We start from the raw sequence: 25,118 nt of genomic DNA, 5'->3' as shown, positions 1-25,118 counted from the left end.
CTTTGAAAATGAATTACGTGTGAAAGGGACGCGTAGCTATAATGTTAATTGCTATTTCATTGTTCATTAGATCGCCTCTATTACGGCCGCCGCTTGTTTTAAACCCTAGCGTCTTAGCCATTTTCAGAGAGCTGTTTGGCAGAAGGCTGTTTGTTAATCTCAGAGGCTTGTGAACACATCACGACAATCGCCGCCATCGCTATGGCTCAGTTAATGGGTGGTTCTCTGTTCTCAACTGCTCCCGGCGGGTTTCACCCATCCAAAGCAGGTATTTTCGTTTGAAATCTTATGTTTTCTGTCGTTCGAAGAATAAGATTGGAAATGGGAACGGGAATGGATTTGTTTATGGTAACTATTTTCATTTGTTCATCCGAGTTTCTGGCTACTCTGTAATTTTTCTTTCGGGGAGATGAATGGACTAGTCTTATGTCGATGGTGGAGAATATGATTCGATTGAGTCATGGTCTGTGGTTGTTAAAATGCGTCATCTTAGATTGCATTTCTGTTTCTATTTTCAGAGTCAGTGGCGAGTTACTGCAGGATATCTGGCTCGACGAAGTTGCATTCATTTCAAGAGGCATTTGAATCAATAATGCTCTCCCTCCTATTCTTACATGATTTTTTTTAATTAATTCCGGCCTGTTTTTATCTGATTCTTGGACTTATTCTATTGCATTTGTGGCTGCAGCTGGGTGCCAAAGCGTCTGAAATCCATGGCAATAGCATAGCTTGTAACATGGCCAGTGTTCTGCGGTCGAATAAGAAAAGCGGTGAGGTTCCCTTTGTTGCTTGGTCTGCGCTTAATTCCTTCCCCGGGTAGTTTTGTTCAGTCGGTTGGAGAAGCGTAGGGAGTTTTATCGGATCGAGCTTTTAATCATGGAGTCATTCTGTTAGTACGATTTATACAGATAGTAATTTTATTCGTAGTCGTGTTTATATTGACTTTAGAAGAGCAACAGTCAAGTGGGATTCAGTGTCTTTTTAATAGTAATTTTGTTCTAATGTTTTAGCCCTGTGATTTAGATGCTTTTTAAGATGGGTTTTTGAGTTTTTCCCTTCTATCGAGTTGATAAAACTTTTATCCTTTCCTTTTGAATGGATCCAGTTATTCAGGCAATATTGCCGAGCGAGAGAGAGTTAGAAACAACCAATGGTATAACAACTAGAGGTTTGCGTGGGCAGTTGAATAAGGTTGTCCTGGCTTACAGTGGTGGCTTAGATACATCAGTCATCGTTCCCTGGTTGAGGTAGGCCTTCATTTTTTTCAATGTTGCAGAGTGGGTTTTTTTCTTTTTTTAGCTTTCAGTTGTTCTTTATATGTCATCTCCTTCTGCATTCCTCTTTGGGGATTTGTGCAGTATTTCTAGTATCTACTTTCACTGCTTTTGAATTATTTCTTCCTATGGGCATTAATTATTGTTTTTATTGCAGGGAGAATTATGGTTGCGAAGTTGTATGTTTTACGGCAGATGTTGGTCAAGTATGTAATTAGCATAGGTGAACTAGTTTTGTGGGTTTTTTTTAGGATGCCTACTTGACTGAAAACCCAGTGAAATTTACATTTTTGCATCTCTTTGTGGGTCTTAAACCTGTAGGGCGTGATGGAATTGGAAGGCTTGGAAAAGAAGGCTAGAGCAAGTGGAGCTTGTCAATTGGTGGTAAAGGACTTGAAGGAAGAATTTGTTAGAGACTATATATTTCCTTGCCTACGTGCTGGTGCAGTTTATGAAAGAAAATACCTGCTTGGGACATCAATGGCCCGTCCAGTCATTGCAAAGGTAAGTCTAGCTTGTAGAGCATTTTCGCCCGTAGTACTTGCTTCTAAAGTTATATTAGCAATGTGAATTTCCCAAGACTTGTAAGCTCCAATCACGTTTGTCACGTTCATGGTTCTTACTTATTTGTTTGGGTATTTGGTAATTCCTTCCCTTTCCCTTATTTTGATATTTGGAAAACATAGGCCATGGTGGATGTTGCCAAAGAAGTTGGAGCTGATGCTGTTTCTCATGGATGCACTGGGAAAGGAAATGATCAGGTATGTCCGTACACTGTGATTTGGATATGAGTATACTATTTTCCTTGATGAATACAATTGGTACTGCATATCTTTCAAGGTACGCTTTGAGTTGGCCTTCTTTGCTTTAAATCCTAATCTAAACGTGGTGGCACCCTGGAGGGAATGGGATATTACTGGAAGAGAAGATGCTATTGAGTATGCCAAGAAGCATAATGTACCTGTTCCAGTGACAAAGAAATCAATTTACAGCCGAGACCGGAACTTGTGGCATCTTAGTCATGAGGTAATGGTTATTAGTATTGATCGATTCATCCTAGTCATGAGGCATCGGTTATCAATATTGATCGATTCATCTTAGTCATGAGGTAATGGTTATTAGTATTGATCGATTCATCTTAGTCATGAGGTAACAATTATTAGTATTGATCGATTCATCTTAATCATGAGGTAACGGTTATTAGTATTGATTGATTCATCTTAGGGATTGTTTGCCTATCAAGTTGAAATCAACCTAAGTGACGATTCTCTCCTAGGATGTATCAAGAAACTAGGTGGATTTTAACATCTTTATGAATTTATCTCTTGCTGATGTTCTCTTGTGCATTATAACTGAAGGGGGACGTTTTGGAGGATCCAGCAAATGAGCCTAAAAAGGACATGTATATGATTTCTACAGATCCAGAAGATGCACCAAACGAACCCGAGTAAACTTCCTTTTCTTGAAATAGCTGGAAATAATCTTTGCAATAATGATTTTATTCTTGAATCCGTCTTTCAATTATTTAAAATTTTATCAACCACAGTTGGTTGAGGCCATTATAAAATCAAGTTCATTTTTTGCTACGCAGCTGGAAAATTAAAATAGTATGAAAAAGAGAGGTACTTCAAAGAGTCCAATATCCCAAAGAGAACAATTTCTTTACTCATTTTGTTTGCATAATTTGTTGGCATTACCTTATTAGTCTATTTGGTGGGTGTTTTCCATTTTCTGTTCAACAAGCTCAACATGCTATCTTCTGCAGATATGTGGAAATAGGGATTGTAGGAGGTCTCCCCGTTTCCATCAATGGCGAGGTTCTTTCACCAGCCTCTCTTCTGACCAAAGTAAATGAAATGGGTGGAAAGCACGGAATTGGAAGAATCGACATGGTCGAAAATCGTCTTGTGGGCATGAAAAGTCGAGGTGTCTATGAAACTCCAGGAGGAACCATCCTTTTCGCAGCCACCCGAGAGCTCGAGTCTCTAACTCTTGACCGGGAGACTATTCAAGTGAAAGATTCACTGGCCCTCAAATATGCAGAGTTGGTTTATGCAGGCCGATGGTTCGACCCTCTTCGTGAGTCCATGGATGCTTTCATGGAGAAGATCACAGAAACCACCACCGGCTCCGTCACCCTCAAGCTGTACAAGGGCTCTGTCCATGTGGTCAGCCGGCAAAGTCAATACAGTCTTTACAGGGAGGACATCTCTTCCTTTGAAAATGGGCAGATCTACAATCAGGCGGATGCAGCCGGTTTCATCCGCCTTTATGGCCTTCCGACCAGAGTCCGGGCAATGCTCCATAAGGACATCTGATCCATCCCCCCCTCTGATTATCGATGGATTGTTTTGATGAAATATGCGTTCTAGGCTAGATTGGTATTTTCAAGTTTTTATAGTTTTATTAGGCGGAAAAAAACTATGTTTATGAAATAGATTTATTATTCATTAATGAGATGGGTAATGTGACATAAATGCCCTTGCATGTTACTCATCATATAATTGATATATATATATATATATATTTATTTATTTATTGTAATTGATTTGTTTTTATATGACCCTACATAAAAATAATTTTATTTATTTATTTTATATTAAATAAAGTCTAATCCAATCCCTAAATTTCTGAGTTCGTGTTTATTTGGTATTTTAACTATTTCTCTAAATTTTTAATTTTTATGTTTAATAGTTTTTTAACAAATTAAAAAAAAATTGTATTTTAGATATACCCAAAATTAAAATTTGGACGGAATTTATTATTTTTTACCCTTTACTTTATCATTGGCGCGCAAATCTTAAATTTTTTCGATGGGTAAAAAAAAAAAAAAGTAAATAATTCATAATATTGAAAAATCTGGTAAAGTCGAGGGATATTTTGGGATGGTAGGAGAATGAAATTGCTGGGCTAATGTATGATATCTTGGGCTCGCGTAACAAGCTTAATTCCACCTCCTCACCTATTGGCCCATTGGCCATTCTCCGCCGTTTGACGGCCTAAACTATCGCCGGCGTCTCTGAGACCGCCGCGACACCGCTCCGTTGTTTCAGTCTGAGACATTTCATTTCTACCGCGACCTCCGCCTCTTCAGCTCAACCACAATTTGATTATGAATATTACTGCTACGACTACAGAGCAGAGCTCGAATCCCGACTTGATCACCTCGCGGTAGCTCCCATTGGATACTCGGAAGGCTCGGTCCCGATGAGAGAATTGGAGTTTGTGTTCATTGGAACCCCCCGCACGAAGAAGCATCTTTATGCGTAGAAGCTCTCCAGGCTGCTTGCAGTTCCTCATATTTCCATGGACAGCTTGGTTCGCCAAGAACTTAGCCCTCGCTCGTTCTTATATAGACAGGTATAACTCGACACTCGTAGCTTCATTTGAATGTTTGGCATCTTTTTCATGGAATTTGCGCTTAAACGTCTTGCGTCTTTGCGTTTTCCGGCTCTGAATCCATAGTTGCTTGCCGTGTTCGTGATCTTATTCTTTGGATTTAAGTCTTCGTAATTCATATTTCATTACGAGTTCAGATGATTGTGAGGAATGTGATTATCGCTGTAGTATATAGATACTGGCTACAAGCACCTTCCTGATTGTTTCTGATAGGGACGACATTCTCATAACTTCGATTATTCCTTTCCATATTCAATTACATGAATGTCAATACGTGTGTCACCTTAAATTCTTTCTTTCAGCTATGAAAACAAAAGGTTCACTCCCGTTTTGAGTCTTGCTTCTAGTTAACCATCGTTTCGTATATGAAACTCTGCTCTTAATGCCTTCGTGACTCTGTATATCAAGAACTGATGTCCAGGAGTCTATAAACCAGATTTACCATATATATGTTTAAGTATTGATATAATTAAATTTAAGCTATGACTGCATGATGTTAAATATATCTAACACTTGATGTGTATATGATTTTAAATAACTCATCACTACTTATTTGATGAAAAAATGGAACTGTTTTATGAAAACGCGACAGAGGATTTTAGCTGAACATAATTCCCCATGAGCACATGCTTTCCAAAATTGTTCGCTGCATCATTCGTGGCTTTCATTATAGTAAGTTTACTGGTTAACAGTGGCTCTGTTCTCCATCATTGTTTCCCCCTTTTTCCAGCAGAAGATTGTTGATCAACTTGCCATGATCGGTCCGATCGTGAATTTCAGATGCGTGAACTTTTGTTCCGTTAAATATCATATGGGTACTTCTTCTTCCCGTTCTTCGGTTCTTGTGAGAAACGAGCTTCTGTTCTACATACGATGATGTAAATCCTTAAGGCTTATTGACGAACTAGATTCAGAAGGTGCCTGGAAGAAAGAACTCCAAATCTATGCTGAGCAGGTACTTTTATGTGTATATATGATCTGGCTTTTCATCATTACTACCGTATCATTGCAAAGTATTTCTCAACCATTTTTCTTTTCATTATATAGTTTCACCAAATTTAGATAGTGGGTAGCCTTCGAGCCATTGCTGAGTTCGAACTTCAACGTCCGAAAGAATGTCCGAAAAATCATTAATTTTTCCCCTTGATCATAGTTAGTTGGGATTTCATTTCCTGAAAAATAGAAGCATTTAATAAAATGTGAAAATGTTTTATAACGGAAAAATAAATGGATAGTAAAAAGTGCTGTCCAAAAATGTACTAGAATTGGAAGTATTGAGTTCAAACATTTTAACTCAATTATAATGACCTCTATATGGGATATGAATCGTACAATCCTACAACATTTCATTAGAGTGTACAATTTCTCCTATGGGATTAGTTGAACTGATTCTAAGCTGTCATTAGATCCTAGAGAAGAGAATCGGAGTTGGCCCTTGCAAGTAGGTAAATGCATAAGGTCCCTTCAACCTTTTGAGAAAAATGCAATAAAAAGAAGGAAAATTCATGGCTTAACACCATCTTCTTGATTTTGTAGGAACTACAAGATCGATGTTTTGATATTCGAGGGTCGCACCTTATTTAATTCGCTAAACGCATTAGTTGTTTACTCTAGAGTTGGACAACAGTTTTATTTCATAGATTCTTAGGACCTAGAGCTTTTTGGGAAGATGTAGAAGCTTAAAAAAAAAGGGGGCTCTTATATTTGAGTGGATTTACACTTTAACAATCAATGTCGAGATGACATGTCCAATATATAAACCTATCTATTCTTATTGGAGTTCTAAAAAACAAAAAACTGAAAAAACGTGCCTTGTGAGAATCTATTGCTTTCAGAAGAAAGGCTGATTTCATGAAACAACTTCAGGAAGAAAAAAACAAATCATTGTTGTGATGCAGAACTATATCTTTGATCACCATCCCTGGCATCTTGGACTTGATTTGCATATTGTAGGTTCCAAAGAACATCCTCCATGGATGGACGACTCATTTCTGGGGAAATACACTTGTTCATTAGAGAAATAATCGTTGACAGAGACTCTTGCGAGCAAGTAGCTAGAATGGTTGGATCAATGAGTCCCCGTCGTCCGTCCTGGCTGTTTAAACTCATCTGTATGTATGGAAAGCCATTTAGGACATTTTGAACTGAATAGTTCAAAGAAATGGAATATTGAGAGCTTTGTTTGTTTTTTCTGTTACGTAAGCCCCATGCACTACCATGATCAATTAATTTTGATCCTCTCGTGCACCTTGACAGCCACAGCTGAACTTTTCCATTTGTTTCAAAACTACCCCTATTCTTTCAAAAGTTGCATCATTACCCTTGACATTTCATAGACTAACCTTATGGTAGAAATCCTTTAGAATTTTGGACAAAAATTGAGATATGGAATTGTGGGGGCAGTGACCTAAAATGGAAACTAGAATTGCCACTTATTCTAGGCCACTGCCACGCTGTTCTAAGCTCCTAACTTTTGTCTGAAATTTTAGAGAATTTCTATTCCAAAATGTTTACGAAAGGACGAGAATAATATTATAACGTTGTGAAAGAATAAGGAAACAAATGGCAAACTTGAGAGTATTTTTTATAATTTAGCAGCCTACTATGTATAATGCAAATAAAGCAGTAATCAGAAAGTTTTTGGCCTACCATTTCCTTTAGTATATAGGGGCCTTTTCTAGTAGAAACAGAAGGTGCAACCAGTGCCTCTAGTAGTATAAACCCAAAGCTATATACATCATCCTTCAAGTTCATCATTTGCCTGAGGATAGATAATTCAAGTGAGGAACAGTTGATTTTCATGGAAAAGAGGGCCTAAATGATTAAAAATCGTTCTTACCAAGCTTGAGGGCCTTCTCCTTTTGCCTACACAAACAAAAAAACATAAGTAATCAGAATTTACCAATGAACAACAGTAATAATCAACTCCTACCTACCACAGATTTGGCTGGTTCTTCTGAGATAATGGACAATCCATAATCACTTAACTTTGCTACATTATGCTCATCAATCAAGATATTGTTGATCTTTAGTTGGTTGTCGAAGAAACCTGGAATAACTCCAGTATGCAGGAAGTGCACAGCCTTGGCAATACTGATTAGAATTGCTAATCTTTCAGACCAGTTCAAAACCTTCTCTGCAAGTTCAATCATTTGTAAGAAAAAAGAGAAGTATTTCTCTCAGGTAGGGAAAGGTTGGTGTGAAAGTTGAATATATTTATAGAATCTTAGTTCGAAAATGTTTCAAAATTACCAGAGAGATGTGTCCGAAAACTTCCATTAGGAACATATTCAGATACAAGGAAGACCTTGATGTCACTAAAGTCTTGGCCATCTCCATCAATGCAGTGTCCCAAAAGGCAGACCAAATTTGAGTGCCTGAGCTTTCCAAGCATATCCAACCTAAGCTTAAGATTTCTAATTGAAAATTTCTTTGATATAAGCAAGGACCTTATGGCAACTTGAGTCCCATTCTCCAGCCTCCCTCTGTAAAGCTACAAAACATATTAAGAAGGCTGAAATACATGGTGGGAAAAGATTCAGAATATCTGAAATGCACATGCATGGATAAAAAGGATGGTTTCAAAGTAATATAATTATGAGTTTTAATCATCATTTTTCAAGTGCATTTCCTGTTTGGTGAATTTCACCATTTTACTTTCAAATAGAAGAAATACTCACAAAAAAGGAAGCCAACTACAAGCCATTCGCAGAAAGTTTAACCATCATGCAACAAAACTAGACATAAAGATTAGAATGTTACCTTCCCATATGAACCATCACCAATGATGGTTGGGTCATGAAAATTGCTTGTAGCTTCTTTTATCTCCTCCAATGAAAAAGTCCTACACAATGGAAGGCCTTGAATTCCCAACTTTGCAGCTTGAGAAACAAACCCTGTGAGAAGGAAACTTTGAAATGGTATTGAAGTCATGGAAGTCTACTAATTTTCCAAACTTCCACATTCCTCAGTACACTAAACAAATAACTGCAAATGAAATTCTTACTGAACTTACTAGCACTTGTTAGAAGTTCGGATGTGAACCCTGCTGCTGAACTATCCTGAACTGATTTCTGCAGTAAATGTTGTTCTGATATTTCTCTAGGCCAACATCTTCTACATAAAACAACCCCAATAGAAAGTAGAAGCACTGACAACAAAATACCAAGAAGTAATCCCATTAAAACTCCTGCATTTTTGGCTCTAGATTGCTCCTGGTGCTGGTGCATATGGTTTGTATCACAATATGATTTCGTATGCTGTTTCCCTACATTAACAGATAAACAATTCCCATCTACCTTAAGATTTCGTTTATCAGATTCAATGCCTAAGCAGGAAGGCAGTCCTCCTGTAAGCATATTGTTAGATATATCAACAAACTGAATCATGTTGCCACACCTCAGATTGATTGGGAGCGACCCAGATAACTTATTGGAAGAAAGATTCAAGTGGCTGATGTTGGGCAAGGAGAAGATGGTCGCAGGAGGGATGCCAGTCAATGCATTGAACGATATATCAAGCTGTTGGAGCTGACTAAGTTGGCCATATTGCTGTGGAATCTCACCCGAAAATGAGTTTTTTCCGAGTAAAACCATGATCATTGTCTTTGGTAGCAGAGGCAGAGGTGAATCTATTTTGTTCCAGCTTAAGTCCAGTACAGTTAGTCCATGTAACGGACTTAGATCTGGTAATTCACCAGAAATGTAATTTCCAGACATGACAAGCTCAGTAAGGGTACTGATGCTGAGGATTGAAGATGGAAATGAATCCTTGATCTTGTTGTTTTTCAAGCTCAGCACCGTCAAACTAGACAATGAATCAAACCAGTCAGGTACAGTACCATTGAAGAAGTTGTCTTCTAGTTTGAGAGTTTGAAGCTTCAGCATAGTAGAAATCTTAGGTGGGATTGAACCAAAGAGATAATTTGAGCTCAAATCTAGATACTCAAGTGAAGATAATCTATGGATTTTGTCTGGAAGTGGACCCCAGATGCCCAAAGACACAAGACTAAGAACTCTCAAGCTGTTTAGTCTAGTCAAAGTGGTGATGAAAGAATCAAGAGAGAAGCTCTCTGATAGAGTTCGATTTGATATTGCAAAACCAATGAACTCATCAACTTTGCCTTTGGTATTACCAGCAATTCTAAGCTCAGTGACCACACTGCCTATGCATGTGACATTAACAAGAGGAAGAAAAGATTGTGTGCAAAAATCTACTCTGTGATCAGTCCATGACTCCAATTGCTTTGGGTACTCCAAGTGCTTCCTCAGCTGGAGAAGCACTTGGGCTTGAGAGGCTTGCAATTGGTAAGCTTCAGCAAATACGAAAGTCCAAACAAAGCTGAGAAGTAACAACAAATCATACTTCCCCATGAAAGATTCTTCAGACGATGATCTTGACTGCTTCTTCTTCTTCTTCAAGTAGTCTCTGTTTCAGAAACATCAAAATGGTGAATCTCAATGATTGTGATTAACGGAAGAAGAAAGTTGAAGATTGGGAAGTGGCCAGTCTCGAACTCCCACACTGAAACAGAGAGTACAAATAAATCATCAAAGAGGATTGAAGAGAAGGAAAACCCACCAAGTAAATTGTTAGAAAAACAAGAGAGGCCGATCAAATCGAGTCATTATTTGAAGCAAAATGCAGCAAAGAACGAGAGTATTCGCATAGTGTTCCTCTTCTCACAACTGTCATTCGAAAAGAAAATTCACAAAGCAGTAAGTGATGATGCGAAAGTGGGGTACCTGAAGTGGACACATTTAGTTCTAGCACATGCTTCTCTCTCTCTCTCTGTCTTGAAAGCAATGGAAAATGGGGTATGACAATTGGCAGGAATGGGTATTGTGTTGTGTTGTGTTGTGTTGGGTTGGAAAGTCTCAGTCCTTCTGAGCTGGGGGCTGCGAGCAAAAGGAGAGGCTTCGGCTGTGAATGGAATCCAACAGTCCACCATTATTATACTTCACAATTTGGATCTAATCTCGCCTGCTTTCTTATTCATTTTTATACTTAGAAAATTTTGAAGCTTATGTAGGATGTTTTCTGATCCATAAAGTTAGCTTTACATTTGGATTCTTTTTGTTCGTCCCCGTGGTAGATGAAATTTTCAGGTTTGTTTTAGTTGGGAATGCGACCCGATGAAAATTGTTAGTCTATTCTAAGATCTTTGGAGTTAAATTAAAAGTAAAAACATGTGAGCTTATGCCTAAAATAGATAATTTGCATCATTATATAGATTTGTAAAGTATCATTGTCTCTAACAATATCACACATTAATACGAACATAGTTTAATCTTTTAATTTTTAAGAATTAAACTTATGAATAAATGCCAATTTAATTTTTTGTTTTGTTATTTATTTTTCTATTTGTTTTGTTATTTATATTCTCTATTGTTTATAAAAGTCAAACCAAAGATTTAATTTTTTTTTTTTTTTTTAAAGATGAATTCAATTTTCAAAAAGTAGAAAAAATTATTATCCAACAAACTTTTTAAGCTTTGGTTCTGGAATTTTGATATATTTTAAAAATTCATGAATTTTTTATCCATAAAATTTAAAGATTAAAGTTTTATTAGCCTATATTTAGTATATTAATGAATTTTAAAAAATATTGAGAATTATTGGAGACTAAATTTAAGAAATAAATTTATAATTAAATAATTTAAATTTAAATTTAAAAAAAAAAAAAAAAAAAAAAAAAAAAAAAAAACTACAATATCAGGACTAATAATTAAGCAACTTGTTTGGATACTTCCAAATTCCAATCCAATCCAACATTAAACTTTTATTAAAATCTAAAGCTAAAAATAATATAAGATGAACAAAATTGACAGCCTGTCTTCCATATGAATTTAACAAAATCCCATACTCTTCTTTGGCTGCCTTCCTACTTTGGACAACAAGCTCATTCGCAAAAATAAATAAATAAATAAATAAATAATAAATCACTAAATAATAATAATAATAATAATAATAATACTCTTAACCCAGCGGAGAGCTCACACCATACCTCACCTATGTTTCGGTTATAACAGTTAAATGTCTTATTCGAAGGCCAGGGGCGTAACGGTCAATGTCGCCAAAATAGGGACTCAAAGCTTAGGGGTACAACTGTCACTTTGACTATAATTCGTAACGGTCGGTGCTTTGAACTGTGCTCGAGTTCTAAGCATTTAGTTTGTTTGGAGCTTCAAAATCTCTGCTTTAGCCTTTAAAGTTCTCTCCCCTAAACCAACCTCTTTTGGAAATTCCGTTGAGAAGACAGACATATAAAATAAAATAAAGCTTCGGAGCAGAGCAACCATGGCGGGTATTTATGCAGCCGTGGCATTTGAAGACGTGCCCTCCGTTGGTCTCATGACGGAGCTTCTCCGCCGCATAAAGTGCTCCTCCAAGCCCGACAAGCGTCTCGTTCTCATCAGTAACCTTACTCGGACTCTCGGTTTTTATGCTCTTATACTTACGATTTCTGGCCTCATATTGCTTATTCCGAGTCAAATTGTGTAATTTGGAGGAACCGTTACAAATGGTATTAGAGCCAAACACTAGGTAATGCGCTAGTGAGGAGGTTGAGTCCCGATTGGGGTGGACATGAGGCGATGTGCCAGCAAAGACGTTGGGCTCTGAAGTGAGGTGAACGGTGAGATCTCACATCGGTTGTGGAGGAGAACGAAACATTTTTTCTAAGGGTGTGTTCAAGTTAACTGGAGAGCCTTTGATTCAACGCAAAGATGATATTCCCACTGTACTGAAGAAACGCCTGGAGGCATTCCACAAACAAACATATCCTATTATACCTTCTTTTCATTCTTCTTTTGTGATATTCTATATTGGTTCGAGAGGACAACGAAACACTCTTTATAAGGGCGTGAAAATCTTTTTCTAGCAGACTCATTTTAAAACCTTGAAGGAAAGCCCGAAAGGTGTAGGTGATTGAGTATTATGCCAAAAAGGGTATGGTTGCCAATCTCCCCGCTGAGAAGCCTCCAAAAGAAGTCAAAGTTGAGATTCAGAAAGTTCTCTCATAGAATGATACAAAGATTTCATTTTTATTACTTGTTCTTCTATTTACCGTTGAATTCAATGATGATCTTTCTTTGTTGTATTACACACTTGTGTTTCGAAAACATAAATAAATGAGAAATAATAGTTCCATCGGTTCGAGGCACGGGAACTATACGAATGTAACACATCAGTGCGCCAACCTTCGTATTAATTTAACACGAGATCTCACATCGAATGAGGAGGAGAACAAAGTATTTTTTATAATGGTGTAGAAACCTCTTTCTAGCAAAAGCGTTTTAAAAACATTGAGAAGAAAGTTGGAAGAAAAGAACCTAAAAAGCACAATATTTGCTAGCGGTAGGTTTAAGTTATTACAAATGGTATCAGAGTTAGGCATCAAGCGGTGAGTCAAACGAGGGCACTAGGCTTTGAAAGAAGGTGGATTGTGAAATTCTACATTAGTTGGAGAGAAAAACGAAGCATTGGGTGTGGAAACCTCTCTATCATATGCATTTTAAAAGAGAAAGTCCAAAGAGAACAATATTTCTTAGGGCCGTTAAGCGTAATGCAGATACTGAAATGTGGCAAATGTAATGATTGGATTGGATATTGAAAGATGGTGAAAGATATTTTGGCGCCAAATTCAAAAGATATTGCATCAGGATTCAACAGAAAAAACCGTCGTACTCCGAGTTGCATTCAAGGAAGAGCAAACGGCGCCAAAAATGTCAAATTTTGATAGCAAATTCAAAACCCCATTTCCGATGTTCTTGTTCATCTTCTTCTTCTTTCTTGCAAGACTCAGAGAATTACAAAGACAATGAAACATTCCGCCATGGCCAGACCAAGAACAAGCAGAGCCTCCTTCTCAACTCCAAACCCACTACCATTCTTTGATTTGCTCTCACTCACCATTCTCACTTCCATCTTCTCCCCCAAGAAACTCCCAAGAACTCTAAACCCTTATCTCTCTCTCTTCTTTCTCTCTCTACTTACTTCTCTCGCTTTCTTGGCAATCTCCACTGTCAATGTCCTTCATTCCTCACCATTTTATGCAGACCCCTGTTCTACCAAATCCTCAATTTCCTTCCCTTTAATGTCATCCTCTTCTCAGTCTCGTCTTCTCCTCTCTCTGCTTTCTCCAGTGGCTTCTTCGACCCACCAGAACTCGCCGAAGTTTTCGACCAGTGCGATGATGCCGTTGCCAGTCCACACAGTGGCTTCAAATCTCTCCGATGAAGAAACAGAGTTTTGGAAACAGCCGGATGGGGAGGGCTATAGGCCTTGTCTTGATTTCAGTTTGGAATACAGGAAGGAATCTGCCAAGATCTCTAAAGAGAAGAGGAGATTCTTGATGGTGATGGTTTCCGGTGGGTTGAATCAGCAGAGGAACCAAATTGCTGATGCTGTTGTGATTGCTAGGATTCTTAAGGCTGCTTTGGTTGTCCCTGTTTTGAAGGTCAATCTCATATGGAAAGATGACAGGTAAATGACTTCTCTTTTCTTCTCCTTTTCATTTCTCTCTCTTTTTTGGGTGTTTTTAGAAATGGGGTTTTGCTAATTCTGCAGTAAATTCTCCGACATTTTCGATGTCGAACATTTCAAGAACACGTTACGAGCCGATGTTCGAGTCGTGTCTTCTCTTCCGTTCAAGCATTTCAAGCTAAAAGAGACCAAGATTCCTCATGATGCTTCTCCTCATTGGATTCGTGCAAGATTTGGAACCCAAGTGAGAAGCTCTTCCAACATGTTTGCAGAACATTTTTTAGATGATGACCTCAAATTGTTGAGATTTTTCTGTTTTTCTTGTAGCTCAATCAAGAAGGGCTTCTTATACTGAATGGGCTTGACTCTAAGCTCTCAAAAAATCTTCCCTTTGACCTGCAGAAGCTCAAATGTAAGGTAAATCAAGGAGGGTTTGAATTTATGAGTTGATATTTGAGTGAATGCTTCATATTTACTTAACTTTTCTCTTCACTTCTATGGACAGGTTGCATTCCATGCACTAATATTTGCAGCTCCAATTCAGGAGCTGGGAAACCAGCTAACAAGGAGAATGTGGATTGAAGGACCATATATAGCCATCCATCTCCGTTTAGAGAAGGATGTTTGGGTTAGATCTGGTTGCCAGACTGGTTTGGGTTCGGATTATGACACCATCGTTGCCAAATTTCGGAATTTGCAACCGGAGTATCTTACGGGAAGGATAAACATGAGTCACATCCAGCGACGACGTGCTGGATTATGCCCTTTAAATGCCCTGGAAATTGCAAGGTAAACAATGAAACTGAGATTTAAGAATTTTGAATAAGAAGAGGAGAGAAGAAAGCTTACTTTTTGGTGATGATAATAGGCTCCTCAAGGCTCTTGGAGCACCAAAACAAGCGAGGATTTACACTGCAGGAGGAGAGCCATTTGGAGGAAAGAAAGCTCTGCAATCACTCATTGCAGAATTCCCAAATATAGCAACAAAGTACACACTGGCAAGAGAAAGAGAGCTTTCACCTTTTATCAACAAGTCATCTGCTATGGCTGCCATTGATTACATTGTGTCCTTGAGCAGTGACGTCTTCGTGCCATCCCATGGCGGGAACATGGGTCGAGCTATGCAGGTAATTTGTCTCGAACTTCTTGGTGCTTTCCCTTCAATGCTCCTCCTCTTTGACATTGCTTTTGTTTTGGCACCAGGGGCATCGTGCCTATGTCGGGCATAGAAAATACATAAAACCAAACAAACGAGCAATGCTCGATTACTTTGATGATGCATCCATTTCTGAAATAGAGCTTGGAATCATTGTGAGGAAGGTGCACAGACGATCTCAGGGTCAGCCTGAGCCAAGGACCAAGAGGAAAGATCTTGATGTTGTTGCATATCCTGTGCCAGAATGTATGTGCAAACGTAACACTGATTCTGTTTAGAAATATGAATATGGTATATTGTCCCAGCTTACATCAATGCATCAAATGCTAAATTTTCCCCTTCCTGTACTGTGAACTTTTAACCAACCAACGTTGAGAGACTTATAAACAGCTCTGAGTCACTAAATGCAATCACATTAATGGTGCAAATTAGTCCATACAATTGACATTATCTGTTTCAAACATGTTCATTCGGGTACAATCTGACAAACTTTCTTGAACATCGTTATTTTCTGAATGATGAATCTAAACAACCAATTTTTACTAGAAAGAACTGCGAAAACTTACCGCACACAGAAGTTGCCTTGTCTTTATATCCCAGAAGCGCACATAACTATCGAGTCCTGGAAAAAGATTTCAACATCACCATAATTATATATATTCACAGGTAAACAATTACATTGATGAATGTGATGGGGAAGAAAACTCCCAAAAACACCAAGAGGTTTACTACAATAGAGATTTCAACATCGCCACATAAATTTAGTGATAGAAATTGTTGAAAATTGTTGTAAGTGAGTCCCATGTTAGTTAATTTAGGGACTGATCATGGTTTTTATAAGTAAATGAATACATCTCGATTGGTATTAGGCCTTAAGAGCCCAAAGCAAAACCATAAGAGTTTGTGCTCAAAGTAGACAATATCATAGAGATTCGTGATTCCTAACATGGTATCAGAGTCATGCCCTAAACTTAACCATGACAATAAAATTCTCAAATATTGAACAAAGAATTGTAAGCCTCTAAAGTGTCGAACAAAGGGTGTACTTTGTTCGAGGGTTCCAGAGCAAAGAGTCGAGCCTCGATTAAGGGGAGGTTGTTTGAGAGCTCCATAAGCCTCAGAGGAGGATTATAGTGTATTTTGTTCGAGGGGCGAAGAAAGCCAAATTAGTATACTAATAATTATTTATTTGAAAAGATAGATAATATTAATTTATAGTATATATTAAGAAAGGAAATGAATTTAAATTTATACTATAATTTGACTGAATTTGAAAGCGCATTTAATAAAAGAAAATAAAAGAAAAATTTGACTTTCAAACTTGGCAGTTTGTTAGCCAACTTGAAACGTGGTTGGTTTTTAAAAAGAGAATAAACCTTTTTCAATAAATACTTCAAAAGCTGTTTTGGAATTTTCTATTGGTAGATTGTGCAATTTATTATTATATTAATAATTTATTATTTTAATCTTGTAAAGTTGTTTTTGTTTTTTTAATCGGTTTGAATATTCAATCCAAAACATTCTCAACTAATTTGAATAAAATAAGTTGGCTCAGCATCCGCGTGCTCGATCGCGCATCAGTTTCTTCGAGTCCACTTCCATGGCAGATCGGAATCCTAGCTTAAACGCCGCCCATTTCGTTGATCTTCGAAGCGGTTTCTGTCCTCAGACGAAGATTTTCCGTAGCCTCCGACCACCCCTCTTAATTCCGCCATTATCTCAGCCACTATCCGTTACCGAACACGCCCTTTCTCTCCTTCAATCGTCCCCTCCTCCTTCAAATGCCGCCGTTCTCGTCGACTCCAACTCCGGTGTCCATCTCTCCTATGCCATTTTTCTCCGTCAAATACGAACCCTTGCCTCTAATCTTAAAGCTTTAACCTCACTCTCCAATGGTCAAGTGGCTTTTATTCTCGCACCGACTTCTCTGGAAGTCCCTGTGTTGTATTTTGCGCTGTTATCTCTCGGTGTTATTATCTCTCCGGCTAATCCGATTGGTTCCGATTCGGAGATTTCTCATCAGATTCGACTCAGTGAACCGGTCATTGCCTTCGCTACATCCTCCACGGCGTCCAAGCTCCCCAAGCTTCAACTCGGCACCGTCCTGATCGATTCTCCTGCGTTTCTCTCCATGATGACCGAAATCAATAGATCTGATGGTCTTGCCGACGTCAAAGTCGATCAATCCGACTCGGCGGCGATCCTGTACTCGTCAGGAACGACAGGACGAGTGAAAGGCGTGTTACTGAGTCATCGAAACCTTATTGTGGTGAACTCTAGTCCTAATCCTCTTCTATCTGAGGTCAACAACGGAGAGACGGAGCCACGTCAGGTGTCTCTGTGTCTGTTGCCTCTGTTCCATGTTTTCGGATTCGTCATGTTGCTTCGAGCGATTTCACGAGGAGAAACATTGGTTCTGATGCAAAAATTCGACTTCGTGGAGATGCTATCAGCAGTAGAGAAGTTTAGAGTTACGTACATCCCAGTTTCTCCGCCGCTAGTGGTGGCGCTGGCCAAGTCGGAACTGGTGGCGAAATACGATCTCAGTTCTCTACAAGTTTTGGGGTGCGGCGGCGCTCCTCTTGGGAAAGAAGTCATCGAGAAATTCCATCAGAAATTGCCCAAAGTTGAAATTATCCAGGTTTGTAAGAAATACGCTCACTGTTTTTGCTCAATGATTTGTGTACAATAGACCTCGTTTCTTCTTCCCTTCATATGAATCTGATGAACTCTCCGTCCTATTTGTTGCCAAATCCGAATCTGTTCGTTCACTGACTTTTTTTTTTTTAGTTTGTTGGATTGAAATGTTAAATTAGATGATTTTTTCAAAAATGATTTTTATTGTTTAACCATAAATTTAAAATTAAGAACTAATCTTAAGGTTAATCGATGAACTGAAATAGTATTTGAAAAACACAATCAAAATGATAGTAGTCCTTATTCTTTGAAACTCAAATATTTAAGTGTGTATTGTATGTTATGAAAACTGTTGCTATAAACTTTACTAAATAATAAATAGATTTGTTAAAAGTATTGATAAGAAGAATGAATAGCTAAAGTTGACTTAACTCTCATTAATGTTCTTGTGGGGAGTGATGATAGTTGTTCCATTTATTGTACCCTATTTATTTATACCCATAATTAATTGTTCTTCCTGTTCATAGCATTACATGTCTCTCAATCCTGAGGGCCGCATTGTTTTGTTTTCTTGACTAGGGATATGGGTTGACAGAGAGTACAGCGGGGGCAGCAAGAAGTATGGGGCCCGAGGAAAGCAGCAACACGAAGTCAGTAGGCCGCCTATCTGAAAATATGGAAGCCATGATAGTGGATCCTGCTTCTGGAGAGGCCTTGCCTCCTGGCCATAGAGGAGAGCTTTGGCTGCGAGGCCCAGGAATCATGAAAGGTTAGCAATCTTCTGTTCAATCATGATCACGATCTTCCACAATAATGTGATATTATCTACTTTGAATATAAGTTCTTATAGTTTTACTTTTGACTCTTCCAAAATGGCTCATACTAATGGAGATTGTGTTTTTTTTAATTATCCATCCATGATCTTCCTCTTAGTTAAGCCAATATTGAACTACTTCTTTCGATAATTTTCAACAATTCTCCTCTCGAACAAAGTATGTCATAGAGTCTCTCCTGAGACCTCCTTCTCTGGAGCTCTCGAACAGTCTCCTCTTAATCGAGGCTCGACTCCTTCTCTGGAGCCCAAGAACAAAATACACCTTTTCTTCGACACTTGAGTCACCTGGGACTATACCTTCTAATCTCACAACTTTTTTTTGTTCAACACTTGAGAATTCTGTTGACATGACTAAGTTAAGAGCATGACTCTGATACCATGTTAGGAACATCCGACCTTTCACAATGATATGACATTGTTCACTTTGGGTATAAGCTCTCGTAGCTTTGTTTTTTGGTTTAGCCAATGTGATACTATTCCTTTCAATAATTTTCAATTAGAAACGCAGTATGGAAGTCCCATTTGAATTCCATGTGGAGTTTTTGTTGGTTCCGTTATGAATCATTGAGCATATTTTCTTTAGCATCATTGGCTTCTAACTCCTCAGTTGGACAACACCGAGCTGCTAATGAAGTGATCGAGGAGCCGTGCTATATGATGTTACTTATATACTAGATTTGTAACTACTATCGATGCTTGTTCTATCTATGAACCGAAGTACTGTATTTTCGACTTACTGTTGAACTAAAAATAATAATATCTCGCCTCTATTTGCCTTGTGACATGAAGGTGATTTTGTAAGGAATGCACTGCACCCGAATATTTTGTTTGATAAACAGATCACCAAATATCGTTTGATTCAGGTTACGTGGGAGATGCCGATGCAACTACCGAAACCCTGCATCCAGATGGATGGCTAAAGACTGGTGATCTTTGCTATTTTGATTCTGATGGATTCCTCTACATTGTTGATAGATTAAAAGAATTGATCAAGTACAAGGCTTACCAGGTGACTTCTCGGAGTTTTTGAGCGAATATGATTACAAATGTCAATTGTCTTATCGTCGTTGTTGTCTTAGGTCCTATTTGAAATGACTTTCGAACCGAACCACCTCATAGTGGCTCTTTAGTTATTAAAAATCCTTGTTCGTTTGGAACAAATTCCAGGTCCCACCTGCAGAATTGGAACATTTGCTTCAATCCAACCCTGAAATCATTGACGCTGCTGTGATTCCGTATGCATCTGTCTGTTCTTAAACTTGTCAAGAATGAGCTCTCTGCTACCTAATTTTCCTGATGAACTTTTTTTCACTTCTGTTGAGCAGCTATCCCGATGAAGATGCTGGAGAGATTCCCATGGCTTATGTTGTTAGAAAGCCTGGAAGCAATGTCACTGAGGCTCAAGTTATTGATTTCATTGCTAAACAGGCAAGCTTGAGATTGTCTGCTATTTCTCATGTCTTCTTCTTGCATTCAAGCTGTGACCATTTTCATCATCTTGCAGGTTGCACCGTACAAGAAAATTCGACGAGTTTCGTTTATCGACGCGATCCCGAAATCGCCTGCAGGCAAGATTCTGAGGAGGGAGCTGACCCAACATGCTCGCTCTCATGGTTCTAATAAGCTCTAAGGGAGATATGTTCCCATGAAAATGCACGAAGTTTTGCACCACAGAAACTTCAAAAATAAATAAAAATAAGATTTTAAAATTAAAAATAAAAAATCTTATTTTTTATTTTTTAAATTTGACCAATAAATTCAAATGTTAGTTTATAAAATAGAAAACCATGACTTGCATTTTCATGTTAATGATTATTATTATTTTAAGGAAATGGTGTTACTATTATACAACTTTTAATTTGATTAATTATATGTTTATCTTTGATTAATTATGCCCCTAAAATTAAAATATTTAATATTTTAATTCTAGTATTTTAGTCATTTAATTCCTCTCCAAACTTGACTTTATCTTAAATTATAAATGTTTTATAATTATTATTTAATTTAAGATTTCAATTAACTTTTATATTTTATTTCAATTTTTTTTACAAAAATAAATAAAAAGATTACCAGATTCACATGTAAATGTACCATTTTAATCTTAAATTCTAATCTTATAATAATATTTTAATCTAATAATATTTTATAAATGTACAATTTTAATCTTAAACTTTAACAAATACCATTAATTAAATAATAATAAAATAATATATAATTAAGAATTCATAAATTTAACGGTAATAAAACACAAAATTAAGGATTCATTGATCAAACTAAAATAGATTAAAGATGAATGAAAAGTATCCGATCTAAAGACTTTTTGATAAATGATTTGTTGTTACCATTGATTCTGAATAAACATAATTTTTGCCTTCTTCGAGTCCACTTCCATGGCGGATCGGAATCCGAACTTCCAACGCCGCCCATTTCATTCATCTTCGACGCGGTTTCTGTCCTCAAACAAAGATTTCCCACTGCCTCCGACCACCACTCCCACTTCCAACCAATATCTCAGCCTCACGCCCTTTCTCTCCTCCAATCATCCTCTCCCCTGCAAACGCCACCGTTCTATGTCAAATTTGAATCCACTCGGCGTCCGCATTTCTCCAGCTAACCCTACTAGTTATCAATTGGAGATTGCTCACCAGGCGAACGTCTTATCTCCCTAGATTCTCCGAAGTTTATCTCTATTATGACTGAAAATTTGATCGGATGGAGAAGGCGATGGTGTTGCCGATGTCGAAATCAATCAATCCGATAGGCAATACCGTGATGTTGATGCAGAGATTCGAATCCGAGTGGAGAAGTGGAACGTGTCGTACATTTCAGTTCCTCCGCCGTTCGTGGTGGCGTTGGCTAATTCGGAGTTGGCGGCGAAGTACGTCCCAAGTTTTCTTCCAATTTAGGGTTGCGGCATTGCTGCTCTTGGGGAAGAAGGTCGAGAAATTCCATGAGAAGTTGCCCTAAATTATACTGGTCAGAGAATAAACATTCTCCATTTCCAATAATTCCTTTCGATTGCTAAATTCAAATCTGTTCTTAATTTGTTTATAGATTAAATCTTCTGTTCGGTTGATTTGGTATATGGATTGAAAGAGTGTACAGCAGTAACACAGGCTTTAGGGCGTGAGGAAAGCAAGAACATAAAGAAGATCCTTGGGTTGGAACTTCATCTGTTTACCTCAGTTATTATAAATTCAAATTCGCCGCCAAAAATCGAAATTCTACCACGTGGAGATGACCACAATCCGCCATATCATCTTCTTCAATTACTCAACTGCAGTTCCCAATGTTGGCACGGAACTCGATAAATGGTAGATTGTTGTTATCTTTCTTGCGTCAGACGCCATTATCTTATCCTGCGTTGGAATACGCCATGAATCTCCATAACGATAATCCTCAACGATCCTATCCCACCCGGAAAGTCCTAGAGAATTGTGCTGCATATAAATACACAGCACCTAAGCTCTACGAAGGCACCGAATAAGCTTTAATTGTAGGAGGAGGAGGAGGAGGAGGAGGAAGAGGAAGAAGAAAATGGGATCGCTGGGAATGTATTCTGAATCGGCAGTAAGGAAGAAAAGTAGCCGAGGCTACGATGTTCCAGAGGGAGTGGACATTCGGGGACGTTATGATGAAGAATTTGCCAGGATTCTCAACAAGGAAGCCTTGCTGTTTGTGGCTGATTTACAGAGGACTTTCAGAAACCACATAAGGTATTCGATGGAATGCCGCAGAGAAGCCAAAAGGAGGTACAATGAAGGGGCGGTGCCGGGGTTTGATCCGGCGACCAAGTATATAAGGGAATCTGAGTGGACATGTGCATCAGTCCCCCCGGCAGTTGCTGATCGGAGAGTGGAGATCACCGGACCTGTGGAGCGGAAGATGATCATCAACGCACTCAATTCTGGAGCTAAAGTTTTCATGGTTCGTTCTCTTCCTTTTCTCTGATCAAGATTTTGTTTATATTTCTTAAGAGAATGCAATTTGATGAACAAAAAATCAAAACAGGCGGACTTTGAAGATGCACTATCACCAAACTGGGAGAATTTGATGAGGGGGCAAATTAATCTGAAGGATGCAGTTGATGGGACTATAAGCTTCCATGACAAAGCTAGAAACAAGGTTTATAAACTGAACGATCAGACAGCCAAGCTCTTTGTTCGCCCTCGAGGTTGGCACTTGCCTGAGGCTCATATCTTCATCGACGGCGAGCCTGCCACCGGCTGTCTTGTGGACTTCGGGCTCTACTTTTTTCACAACCATGCCAATTTCCGGCGCTCTCAAGGTCAAGGTTCTGGCCCTTTCTTTTACCTTCCCAAAATGGAGCACTCCAGGTAAGACATCATTTTAACTATCCAAATTTTATGAGGTCACCAATTGGGCATGTTTTTCTAGAAATTGAGGTATGTTTGCAACGAGTCTCTTCTTTAGATGATAATGGTCTGATAAAGAATGAACACCCTTTAAAGAAAACCATGTTTAGAGAAAGTATAGATTCTATGGACTTGATCTTATCATCAAAGACTAAAAGAAAATTACTTGAAAAGTTTGATTCAAGGGCCTTTTCAACTTGGGTCGTAATGGATTCAGTTCACCACATTCAAACAAAATTACAAGCTGTTTAATATGTGGTCTGCAGGGAAGCAAAAATATGGAACAGTGTATTTGAGAGAGCAGAGAAGATGGCAGGGATAGAGAGGGGCAGCATCAGGGCCACTGTGCTGATTGAAACACTTCCAGCAGTGTTTCAAATGGATGAAATACTCTATGAGCTGAGGGATCATTCTGTGGGATTGAACTGTGGTAGATGGGATTACATATTCAGCTATGTCAAGACCTTCCAGGCTCACCTAGATCGCCTGTTACCCGACCGAGTCCAAGTCGGTATGGCACAACATTTCATGAGGAGTTATTCTGATCTCCTTATCAGGACTTGTCACAGGCGTGGTGTGCACGCCATGGGAGGCATGGTACGTACAATGCACAATATTTCATCGCGTTCAAAAGGAAGAGTTTTGACAGTAACATTTTACAGGCTGCTCAAATTCCAATTAGAGACGACCCGAAGGCAAATGAGATGGCACTTGAGCTAGTGAGGAAGGACAAATTGAGAGAGGCAAAGGCAGGACATGATGGAACATGGGCAGCACATCCAGGATTAATCCCAGCATGTATGGAAGTCTTCACCAACAGCATGGGAAATGCCCCCAATCAGATCCGATCTGCAAGACGAGACGATGCTGCAAACCTAACTGAAGACGACCTCTTGCAGCAACCGAGGGGTGTTCGTACATTGGAAGGGCTCCGGTTGAACACCCGAGTCGGAATTCAGTACCTAGCAGCATGGCTAACCGGGACAGGCTCTGTGCCTCTCTACAACCTTATGGAAGATGCAGCCACAGCTGAAATCAGCAGGGTTCAAAACTGGCAATGGCTGAAGTATGGAGTGGAATTGGATGGAGATGGGCTTGGAGTGAGAGTGAACAAGGAACTGTTCGCAAGAGTGGTGGAAGAAGAAATGGAAAGGATTGAAAGAGAAGTGGGGAAGGAGAAATTCAGGAAGGGAATGTACAAAGAGGCTTGCAAGATGTTCACAAGGCAATGCACAGCGCCAACCTTGGATGATTTTCTGACCTTGGATGCGTACAACCACATAGTCATACATCATCCCAGGGAGCTGTCCAGGCTCTGAAAACCGCACCAAATTGGCCTTCTTTCGACAGGTAAGAGTTCTTTTGCTTCCCTTCTCTTCTCTTTTCTTCTCTTCCTTGTTGCTGAGAATAACGTATTTGTATTGTAATTTAAGACTCTGTTTGTTTGTCCGTTTCTTTTTTTAAGCTGTTTGTGTCGGTTATGTCAAGAAATTCAGCAATTGCAAGCAAATTGGAACTCTCTCCATGAACCTATATTTTGGCTGTTGCTTGTTTGACTCTCTTTACTGATTTCTATGTATATCATGGGCTTTGATCTTTGATGGGTTTTGGGTTCAACTATCATTTAATGAACTATTTTAGGCTTTATTTGAACGGGCTCGAATACTATGAACTCAACTTAAGTTTGCTCACATGATTTCTTGAACACAATTTATTATTTTTATTTTTTTTGAAAATTAGGCGCTTTATTCTTGAAAATAATTGGTAGAAATTACTACCTCGTGTTTTTTGAATTTATTGGGATCAAAAGTGATCGAAAAAGAATATATTCGGTAGAAATTAGTGCACGGTGTATTTTAAATTTTTTTTGGAATGAAAACGTAAGTGGAAGATTATTTAGAGCAAAAAAGGAATAAATAAATCAATCAAATTCCGAGAGGCTTTACGGGCCGACT

At 38.5% G+C, this 25,118-nt stretch overlaps 5 protein-coding genes and 1 long non-coding RNA gene across 7 annotated transcripts; 5 read left to right on the top strand and 1 right to left on the bottom strand.

Annotated features, from left to right (window-relative positions):
* The first annotated feature begins 58 nt into the window (after positions 1 to 58).
* LOC111495262 (argininosuccinate synthase, chloroplastic) lies at positions 59 to 3,770 on the top strand. The gene is made up of 10 exons (XM_023145224.1): positions 59 to 268; positions 519 to 577; positions 689 to 770; positions 1,106 to 1,247; positions 1,432 to 1,480; positions 1,596 to 1,778; positions 1,961 to 2,035; positions 2,115 to 2,300; positions 2,633 to 2,721; positions 3,040 to 3,770. The coding sequence occupies exons 1-10, from the start codon at positions 202 to 204 to the stop codon at positions 3,590 to 3,592; spliced, it is 1,485 nt and encodes a 494-aa protein (XP_023000992.1). The 5' UTR covers positions 59 to 201; the 3' UTR covers positions 3,593 to 3,770.
* Positions 3,771 to 4,394: 624 nt separating this feature from the next.
* Positions 4,395 to 6,281, top strand: LOC111495265. The gene is made up of 3 exons (XR_002720287.1): positions 4,395 to 4,634; positions 5,404 to 5,628; positions 6,210 to 6,281. It is a non-coding gene; the product is annotated as an uncharacterized LOC111495265 (long non-coding RNA).
* A 76-nt stretch (positions 6,282 to 6,357) lies between these two features.
* Positions 6,358 to 10,100, bottom strand: LOC111495260 (probable inactive leucine-rich repeat receptor-like protein kinase At3g03770). Its single transcript, XM_023145222.1, has 7 exons — positions 8,689 to 10,100; positions 8,436 to 8,569; positions 7,926 to 8,166; positions 7,610 to 7,809; positions 7,513 to 7,538; positions 7,323 to 7,434; positions 6,358 to 6,782 (listed from the first exon to the last, which is right to left on the bottom strand). Exons 1-7 carry the CDS (start codon positions 10,043 to 10,045, stop codon positions 6,555 to 6,557), a joined length of 2,298 nt encoding a protein of 765 aa, XP_023000990.1. The 5' UTR covers positions 10,046 to 10,100; the 3' UTR covers positions 6,358 to 6,554.
* A 3,670-nt stretch (positions 10,101 to 13,770) lies between these two features.
* On the top strand, positions 13,771 to 15,593 carry LOC111495726 (O-fucosyltransferase 37). Its single transcript, XM_023145885.1, has 6 exons — positions 13,771 to 14,159; positions 14,244 to 14,403; positions 14,487 to 14,576; positions 14,665 to 14,948; positions 15,028 to 15,286; positions 15,363 to 15,593. The coding sequence occupies exons 1-6, from the start codon at positions 13,771 to 13,773 to the stop codon at positions 15,591 to 15,593; spliced, it is 1,413 nt and encodes a 470-aa protein (XP_023001653.1).
* Positions 15,594 to 16,814: 1,221 nt separating this feature from the next.
* Positions 16,815 to 20,571, top strand: LOC111495139 (4-coumarate--CoA ligase-like 9). Its single transcript, XM_023145027.1, has 6 exons — positions 16,815 to 17,956; positions 18,532 to 18,721; positions 19,651 to 19,796; positions 19,955 to 20,022; positions 20,113 to 20,215; positions 20,292 to 20,571. The coding sequence occupies exons 1-6, from the start codon at positions 16,916 to 16,918 to the stop codon at positions 20,415 to 20,417; spliced, it is 1,674 nt and encodes a 557-aa protein (XP_023000795.1). The 5' UTR covers positions 16,815 to 16,915; the 3' UTR covers positions 20,418 to 20,571.
* Positions 20,572 to 21,167: 596 nt separating this feature from the next.
* Positions 21,168 to 24,721, top strand: LOC111495138 (malate synthase, glyoxysomal). Of its 2 annotated transcripts, none has more exons than XM_023145025.1 (5): positions 21,168 to 21,763; positions 21,884 to 22,714; positions 22,799 to 23,124; positions 23,430 to 23,760; positions 23,826 to 24,721. In XM_023145025.1, the coding sequence occupies exons 2-5, from the start codon at positions 22,325 to 22,327 to the stop codon at positions 24,480 to 24,482; spliced, it is 1,704 nt and encodes a 567-aa protein (XP_023000793.1). In that variant the 5' UTR covers positions 21,168 to 21,763; positions 21,884 to 22,324; the 3' UTR covers positions 24,483 to 24,721. The 2 variants fall into 2 exon arrangements, with proteins under 2 accessions (XP_023000793.1, XP_023000792.1); XM_023145024.1 differs by having other exon boundaries at positions 21,842 to 22,714.
* The last annotated feature ends 397 nt before the right edge of the window (positions 24,722 to 25,118 follow it).

The sequence above is a fragment of the Cucurbita maxima genome, unplaced genomic scaffold (assembly GCF_002738345.1).
Source record: "Cucurbita maxima cultivar Rimu unplaced genomic scaffold, Cmax_1.0 Cma_Scf00021, whole genome shotgun sequence".
NCBI lineage: Eukaryota > Viridiplantae > Streptophyta > Magnoliopsida > Cucurbitales > Cucurbitaceae > Cucurbita > Cucurbita maxima.
This window is presented reverse-complemented; position numbering and strand designations above follow the sequence as displayed.